The 8799-nt window shown below is 46.3% G+C and overlaps 3 protein-coding genes across 3 annotated transcripts; 1 reads left to right on the top strand and 2 right to left on the bottom strand.

The window, feature by feature from the left end:
• Positions 1 to 172: 172 nt before the first annotated feature.
• Positions 173 to 508, bottom strand: DACRYDRAFT_105905 (uncharacterized protein; the record flags this gene model as incomplete). The annotated part of the gene is made up of 2 exons (XM_040768162.1): positions 173 to 295; positions 350 to 508. 2 exons carry the CDS (start codon positions 506 to 508, stop codon positions 173 to 175), a joined length of 282 nt encoding a protein of 93 aa, XP_040630642.1.
• Positions 509 to 1200: 692 nt separating this feature from the next.
• Positions 1201 to 2834, top strand: DACRYDRAFT_21213 (uncharacterized protein; the record flags this gene model as incomplete). Its single annotated transcript, XM_040772293.1, has 6 exons — positions 1201 to 1298; positions 1323 to 1519; positions 1567 to 1689; positions 1739 to 1842; positions 1887 to 2047; positions 2140 to 2834. Coding segments are annotated over 5 exons (906 nt in total), but the record flags the coding sequence as incomplete, so codon positions are not given.
• Positions 2835 to 5479: 2645 nt separating this feature from the next.
• DACRYDRAFT_21212 (uncharacterized protein) lies at positions 5480 to 7796 on the bottom strand. Its single transcript, XM_040772292.1, has 8 exons — positions 7616 to 7796; positions 7368 to 7564; positions 7095 to 7320; positions 6878 to 7025; positions 6282 to 6787; positions 6088 to 6228; positions 5876 to 6041; positions 5480 to 5819 (listed from the first exon to the last, which is right to left on the bottom strand). The coding sequence occupies exons 1-5, from the start codon at positions 7644 to 7646 to the stop codon at positions 6586 to 6588; spliced, it is 804 nt and encodes a 267-aa protein (XP_040630640.1). The 5' UTR covers positions 7647 to 7796; the 3' UTR covers positions 5480 to 5819; positions 5876 to 6041; positions 6088 to 6228; positions 6282 to 6585.
• Positions 7797 to 8799: the final 1003 nt, after the last annotated feature.

Below are 8799 nucleotides of genomic sequence, written 5' to 3'. Positions count from 1 at the left end.
ATGTCATAAAGGCTTAGTCATGTCTCTTGACCAAGCAATGAGCTGGTGCCCTGACAGTGGGCAAGAACAGGATAGGAAGACTGACAACTTACTCCATGAACATCACAAAGTCTGCAAGCAAAGGACTCATGCAAAACATATGCATGGAGGCATGCATGATGCAAGACCTCCATCATGCCCAAGGAGATGGCCAATTGAGGTTGATCTGGGCTTGTGGCAAGGTATCCGCATTCAAGAACATGTGTAAGGAGACTGTTGCCATCATATTGGCAATGAAAGGTATGGCTTTGAACCCCTACAAGTGCTTGTAAGCATGGCAAGAGCAAGATGAGGCTCCTTGTGTGCATACCTTGCCATGTGAGCAGTTTGATATGTGCACCTCCTTCTTCACCTCCTTCCCCATGCTCTTGCTCAGGACCAAGTGAAGTATCCACACCACCACCATGCTCATGTCACCACTGCAAGTATGCATCGACAAGAGCAGGAACTTGGGCTTGCCAGCAGGCATGATTAGTGCCTAGCTGGCAGGCATGTGTGCCTGCTCCTGCTTGGTGCCTTGGTCTTGTCCAATGTTTCCGTCTTCTGCACAACTGCATGAGACTCATACTAGAAGATCATGCCTGTAGAGATGCACCTGCATGAAAACCACATGGATTCGACCACGTTCTGCTCTTGCTCTTCTTGCTTGTGATCCTCATCCTCAGCCATGGTCATGATAGCATCTTCATCTCCTTCACCAAAACTCACAAAGTGATTGCTTGATGTAGGGTGCATGCCATGAGAACCAAGCAGCTGAGAGAGAAATGTGTTGGCTTGTGCATCTGCAGGTGCTGCTGAGAATGGGCTAAGATCAAGATCAAGGTGGAGGCCAAAGGGAAACTGACCTGCATGCCATTGAGCATGCTCAAGTTCTTCTTGCTCCTGATGAGCAGCCATGGCCTTGAGCATGAGCATGTGGTGCCGAGGCTGAGCTAAAAGCCCAGTCTCCATGGGCAAATCTCCCACAGTAGAGGACATGTTGTTGGCTTGTCAATGGGCTACAAGGTTATCCTGAAGTACACTGAGGTTCACACAATCGAAATCACCTCTGCCTTCCAACACACCTTCCCTCAGTACCACCTGAAGAAAGAAAATGGTGAAGTTGGCAATGTATGATGATCTGTATTTATCTTATTGTCATTCAGCTCACTTGACATCTAGCAGATCTATGTGTTTCTGAAGAACAGTCATGCACATCTCAGCAACCCCTTGGTCAGGCTGGCAAACATTGGTGACTGTCCTTGTCTGCTGACCAGCCAGGCTCGTGAACTCATGGTGCAGACATCCCTTCCTTCAAGCAGAAGCTGCTTGACTTTGCTATTGGCATGAACAAACCTTCTTTCCAAGCCCGTCCCAAGTTCCTCAAGCAATACTGGGAGCACCAGCTCTTGCCTGAGCAATGGCAGGAGTATGTGGAGCAAGCATTGAAGGAGCAAGAGACCCCCAACATTCTCATTGAAGGGAAACAGATGTTGGGATGGTATGTTCATTCACACCATTTAGGCTCTGACTGACATGTCTCATGAGTCCCTCAGAGAAGATTTTTGCTTCAATAGCAGCTTTTCACAAAGCTGTAAGCACCCATACAGGCTGGGTCCTGTTCACTCTTGCTGGCAGAGTTGATAAATCAGGTGCCAGAGCTGTAACACAGTAAGCCTATACTGCTATTCTCATCTGGTTCCTTCTTACACATTGGCAGTGTGGACTCTGGTAAAACATCTGCCAATCTTGGCTTTTTGGAGTACAATGTGTGTCATCATGATGGCATGATGCAGGCATGGAAGGACTTTGTGAAAGCTACCAGTATGTGCTCACCTTCTGTACCCCATTTAGTCTCAACATTATAGTCCCCACCAAAACCCTGTCACAACAAGCTCCTATGCAAATACTACCAACTTTGCAGCGAGATACCTGCAACCACCGTATCCTTCCACCTTTGGACTCTGCATGGAATCGGCTAGAGATTGCAGTCATGCTGCAGACATATCTCATGAGCCTTCACAGTAGGGTTGCAACATCCCAACTGATATGTATACTAACCTTGAACAAGACCATGAAACATCAAACTCCCTGCTCAACTGGGCATCAGTTTCAGTCTAGCCTGGATGTCTCCCAATTGACTTCTCCCTCTCAGATCCAGAACACATGTCATTTGTGGACATGTTGAAGACTTATACCCTTGTTTGCAAACAACAAGAAGAGTTCCAGGAAGAGTTCATGTTCTTCACCCCTCCAGATCAAGTCGAGCCCTTCCACTTTGACATGACAAACCTTGAATTGTCTCCTGCCCCAGCAAGTGCAAATCAACCTCCCACAACTTCAGCTAGAAGACAGCCCATAATCCAGACAACACAAATGTCCATAGCCAGCAGACAGACCAGTATACATTCACCTCACTCAATTCAATCACTCTGCTCCTGAACAGCCACATCCAACGGGGAGGTCTGTGACACCCTGACAAGATGGAATCCTTTTGGTGATGAGCCATGCACATCCCCTCCACCTTCAGATGAAGATGTCTTCCAAATTGATTCACTGGTGCACAGGGAGAACATTGCTCAAGGGACAGTTCTCTGCATGTCATGTGAATTGATCTGATGAGTGATGCACAGGCAGTGCATCCAGAAGGTGGCATTTTGTGCTCCATCCTGGAATGATTTCTGACAAAGTCCCTCAGCACAGTGACATTGTCTGACCCTTGGCAAGAACCATCCTCCACACATTCTCCAGTGGGCCACAGACACTTATGACATGGTGGTGCCCAAGTACCTGATGTTCATGTGCGGCAATCAATGTGAGTGACTCTGTATGCATTGACATGCAATCTCAGCAAATGAATATCTCAGGCAAATGGCAGCAAGTCCATACAAGCAAAAGTATGTACCTTTTTGGATGTCAGTCGGAACATCACTGATCAGATGGGAAGGTCTCCTTGTCATCTCATGGTTCCTGTGCCTGCAAAACACAGGAGACCATGTGGGCATCAGACATTAACAACATAGTGTGTTCATTAGCTTGTTAATATATATATATATACAATCCTACTAGCCTCTGGTGCATGAATTGAATGCTGAGACTAGCCTGCACTTGGGATGACAGATTACAAATCTAATCAGGCAAATGATAGTATAAACTGGTGATACTCCATGTAAGCCTGGACATATGGAAGAATCTCACCATGCCTGCCTTTCCACCATGCCTGATGACATCTCCACACAGCAAACCCCTTGCTCTCAGCTTTCAGGGTCAGCTGATTCAAGCCCAGTGCTGGACTGACATCCCAAACTGACCAAGCAATATTGTTGGAGAGGAGCAGACCAATGAGCTTCAAATGTGTCTGAGACTGGAAGGTAAAAATTGATGTCCTTGATCAAGTTGTAATCCATTGAAAGCATCATGATGTCAACCAGACTGATTGAGTTCAACAGTTTTGGAGGGAGTGCGCTAGACAATGGGGCGTAGCTGGTCTCAAGAGCAGCAATGTTGAGTCTCCTTTGTAATTGGTTGGTTGTGTGATTATCTCGATATGATGGTGGGTTGGGATGAAGAAACTGGAAGCTTGGCAAAGGCCATTCTTGTGGAACTGGGTCTTTGGTCCCTTCCTGAGTGGAGCAGCCTAATGCTGAGCTCAGGTGCTGGCTCTGTCATGGATGGCAACAGGTTTGCTGTGACAACTTCTTTCTCTTCATTGGCACAACATCCAATACAAACATTGTAGTTGCCAAGGTGAATTCAGATGCTGGTTGGTGCATGAAAGGATGTTTCTTGCCATTGCTCACTGTGAAGACAAATTCAGAAAGGTTGTTGCTGTCCTCAGGTCAATGATTGATTAAACTGGGATGCCAAATATCAGAGATGTCTTGACCATCCAACCTCTCTATCTCTCTGACTATGGCATGCCAAGATACAGAAGGAGCCTCAAGTGGTACTGCCAATTCAACAGGTTGGTTGAAATCCAACCTGAAGATGGCATGGATATTGGCAACAGTGAAGATGATGCCATTGGTACAAAGCATGAGGGGCTGATCCACAGGCATCATTTCTGCTAAATGATGTAAGAATGCCACAGTGAACAGGATTCAATGAGGACAAAGCAGACATCAAATCCCAATTGTTCCATCCCACATCACGACATTGAATGCCTACTGAGACAGAGTTGACCACTTATATGGCTGTTCATGAGTCTCTGGAAGGGAATATGTTGGGTGACCCTGACAAGTACCTGTTTTTGATGCAGTAGTACTTTGGGCAGGTCTCTCCAGAGGCAGTGCCCACCAAGGTTGTTATCTGGAATCATAACATTAGATCTGCCAATGCTTGCAGAGGGCACCAGAATGGACCCAGCCATGAATTGAAATCTAGCCTGATCAGAACATTGCTCAACTTGAGAGGGATGTAGCTATCAGGGCATTCTGGCCAGTGCACTCTGGAAGGCAAGTTGGGATTGACGCAAATCAGGTGAGTGTGCATCCAATGATACTTGCCATAGCCAGGCAGAGGAACCTTTGATCCATCAGCTTGGATATGGTACCAAACACCTTGAATGTTCCAAAGATCCCATGGCTGGATGTCTTTGGGATCACTTGGATGGTCTGGAATGTGATTGCCATGGCCATTAGATGTTTTTTGAGGTGGTGGTGGTTTGGAAGAGTGTTTCAATGATGTTTCTGCAGTGACCAGTCAAGCAAGAATGTTTTGGGTTGCAATGGGGAGGTTGGCATGAGGCAGTAGAATGTGCATCCTGGTCATGTAGATGAAATGTACTAGATCCAAGAGGAGATGCTCTACAACAGTGAGCCTATGACATTCACAGCTCGTTGGACACTTACCAGCATCCTCCTTCTTGACACTTGTCATGATCACTTGAATAGCTGCATCCACATTATCCCTTGATTCTGATCTCCAATGATATGGTGGATATCTGTGAGGGGAGGAACCACCATCTGAACACACATGTGAGTTGCATTCAGATGTGGTAACTTGACTGGATCTTGACTCAGCCTGTTGGTCATTGTGGTCCATGCATCCTTGTCAACAAAGAGTTTGGCAGGGCAACATCATCCCATGAGATTTGGCTAGAATTTTGTCACTGCAAGGCAAACAGCTGGTATTGATAGTTTCTTGAGATGGTAGGTGCCATTCAGCAGTCAAATCTTCCCTCATTGGGCAGTACCACAGGCACACAGGCAATTGTGATGAATGACCACCAACGACCACTTCAGTACAGTATGTAGTTTCCCTTGACCCAAATCAGTTGAGATCTACAAAGGCACTACAGCAGAAGTGCAGCAAGCTAGGGATGTGAGAGAAGAACAAAGGTACAATGAAGCACTGTGCCAGAATGAATGTCAGTATGACTGTACTTCTTTTTCAGGGTATCATCAGCATGTGTATGCACTCTGCTGCCTGTGGTCCACATTGGAAGAGCTTGGGCTTAATCACAATACATCGATGAATATGTAGAATTACATTTGGTGAGAAAGTCCTGTAGCTGCACTACCTAGTGGATGAGCAGCTATGTGCACTCATTGCCTGGTCCAAACAGGTCACTCCTCCATGCTGCTGGTGTTGTCATTCAGACCATGCTTGTGATCATAGATACATTTGGCTGCAAGGTCATCCCTGCCCTCCTTGTCTGACTCAACTGTGTCTAATGCCAGCATCTTGAGGGAGAAGCTGTTGTTGATGGATTTGGCCTGGAACCTTGGCTTGATGTCAATGGCACCATGAAGCCCAGGTTGGGACAAAGGCAGCCTTTCCTGGAATTCAGTGGAATCAGTCTGCCACAAATGTCAGCAAATGGCTGATCATTCAACACTAGCACATGTCGACATACCTCTGACTTGTCAACATCTGTGGGGGTGTGTCCCACTAAATAGGCAGCAGCTTCCATAATGAATCCATCCAGATTGTCTGACAGTGCAACAACATCAATGGCATGGGGATTTCCCACAATTAAGGGTGCCATTCTGGTCACTGCAGTCTTCTTAATGATCACGACACTGGACATGATGAGCTGGGCTAAAGTAACAAAGCTGGGGGATGGACCAAATGCTGCAGACAGCCTGACAGATGTAGTTCTCCACTTGAATAATGGTGCACATGGCAACCTGTTTCATAGCCACAAGTGTGTTAAGTTGGGTGCTGAGCATGACTGGGATGGTCACATAACCATCACTGATCTCTAGCCTAAGTTTGAGACAGTTAGGAGACAGTAATAATTCAGCAACAAGCGAACTTACATGTATTGAAAGGTATCATCTGCCTGTTTGAACACATCAATATTGACCACTTGCACATAGCTGCCAGCAGGAGCTTTTGAAGCAAGAAAGGCTAGTACCCCTGTGCAATGCAATGGACATGGTGGAGAGGGGTTGAGATTGGGTCAATGAATGTGTTGCTGAACAGTGACATTCACAAGGCAGCAGATGCAAATTAGGTAATTGCAATGACATGAGATGACAGCATCAATCACTGTGGACAATGAGGATGCAGTAGAGTTACATTGACCAGTCAAGCTATGTAGGCAGGTACAGTATGACAGAGTTACTCTGGTACCAGGGAAATGTCTAATGTCAATAAAGTAGCATCTTGACTGCCCAATTCATAGAAGTAGACCAGAAATGCCAGTGGTAACATTTTGTTGATGGCAGGAAGCAGCATGGTAACAGGCAAACATGGGCCAACATATTGTTCTAGAAATGCTTCATCAGAACTTTGTTTTGACAAGTGAGATGGATGCCAGCTGCTTGTAGATGGTGTTTGGGGAAAGTTGGATGATCAATTGTGTTGGATGAGAAGATCCCTTGGTCTCATAACTTGTTGAGGTGGGTCTGACATTTCAGGATGTGGAAGGGACATCTCCATTGAGGGAGCTGAAACAAATGCAAGAGGAGGAGTCAAATGACATGTAGTGGTCAAGTAGCAGAGGGTGTTGGGCACAGAGACATCCTCGAGCAGATGCTGGATGAGCAACATACTCTTGTCTGAGCTAGCCATGTTGAGTAGTCATTGCAGATCATCTTCATATTGCTGTGCTGAGTTCCTGCAAGCACTGGGGTCAGGAGATAAAATCGGACTAGGCAGGTGGCTAATGTAAGGTAGTTCAACAGCAGGACTGAATGTCAATGTGGAAGATGTGTCCATACTGGATGTGGATGAGGGGTCAGGATTCAATACACCTTGACAAACAGCAGCCAAATATGCCAGCATTTGCTCACATGTGGGGATGGTGAGAGGAACACTCAGTTGCAGCAACTGGCCAGTTCTGTGATGGTGAATCTGGTGAAAGATCAAGGAATGGCCGTGCAGTGAAGTATTGTGCTCACATAGACATCCATGAACTGGTAAATCAAATCATGCACCACACAGAGAGTGGCTAGATCACCTCCAGAAGCAACCTGACAATTCATTTCATTGATGCCAACGGAGAAGAGGATGTAATGAATGTGTTGAAGGGGAGTTGTCTGCCAATCATTGGATAACGTCTGCTGATCAATACCAGGCCCAAAGACAGCGACACAAGCTGTAAACGTTCAGGATGCATGGTGAGAAAGGGGTTGTGATGAAAGCAAACATAATGCAGCCCTAATCCCCACAAGGCGCATCCAATGCCAAAGCTTGTTGAAACAAGCACCCCATGATTGAATCTTGATCTCAGGCAGGGTAGTACTAACTCAGGACGAAAGGATACTGGATGTAGTTCAGTTTGGCTTAACTGCCTGATCACCTGGGGCAGGAGGGGGGTTTGACGTTGCATATGGAAGAGGGTAAGGAACATTAAGCAAGATGACTTTCTCCTATTTATGAGCTGTTGATGTTGGCACCTTGCAGATGCAATGTGTTGAGGGGCATGTGTGAGAAGTGCCCTAAATAGCCAATCCAAGTGCATGCTCACCAATGACTAAATGTTGGACGAATTTGAATAACAAAGATTTGCCTTTATGTACAGCAATGAAGACAAGCCCTGGTCAAACATTACCCAGAAAGGCGAGTTAACCAAGGTGAGGCAAGGAGCACATGTACAGTGTCAGGGGTCTCACTGACAATGGACCGCCGGGGATGCTGACTGGTGCTGGTGCACCTCTCCTTGCACCTCTGCCACCTCCATCCACTGGAACACATAACATTCATTGTCATTCTTGTTAGAGAAATATGGGTATGTGTGTGGGTGTGTTCACTGATTTGGTGAATGAGATGACATGTGCTGACAAGTTGCTAGATACTGGATAGCGCAGATGTTGCAAGGATCCAGGTGGTAGTCCAACTCATGAAAGAGTACCTGGAGAGATCCAGTCAGTTTTACTGATGATTGAACAACTTATATTTCACTAACAAAATTGGTCAGACAAGAAGATGCCTACTGCTTACCATGCCATAAAGCCATTGGATGTGTGCAGTAAGGTGGAGGCACTCATGGTGAAGGCAACAATGGCTCAAGAAATGTTCACATCAAAACTCTGCAAACTGGTGAAGTGCACACCCAGAGATCTGTCAGGGCACCAGCTCATTGCTTGGTCAAGAGACATGACTAAGCCTTTATGACATGGAAGTAGCTGGTATACCTTGGCATGTGCTGGACCTGCTGGAAGGATTGGATGGTCAGGTGACCTGCTGTGCATGGCTGTGCATGGCTGTGCATGACCTCATATGACCTCATCCTTGGTCATATGACCTGATCACCTGACTAGGCTGAGTAAGCAAGATGTTCTAGCAGGTTCCACCACAGAGATATAAATATAAGGCCTACTTTGCCTGGGG

This window comes from Dacryopinax primogenitus, assembly GCF_000292625.1.
Source record: "Dacryopinax primogenitus strain DJM-731 SS1 chromosome Unknown DACRYscaffold_5, whole genome shotgun sequence".
NCBI classification, from domain to species: Eukaryota; Fungi; Basidiomycota; class Dacrymycetes; order Dacrymycetales; family Dacrymycetaceae; genus Dacryopinax; species Dacryopinax primogenitus.
Note: the sequence above shows the minus strand (reverse complement) of the source record. Positions and strands in the feature narration are given on the sequence as shown.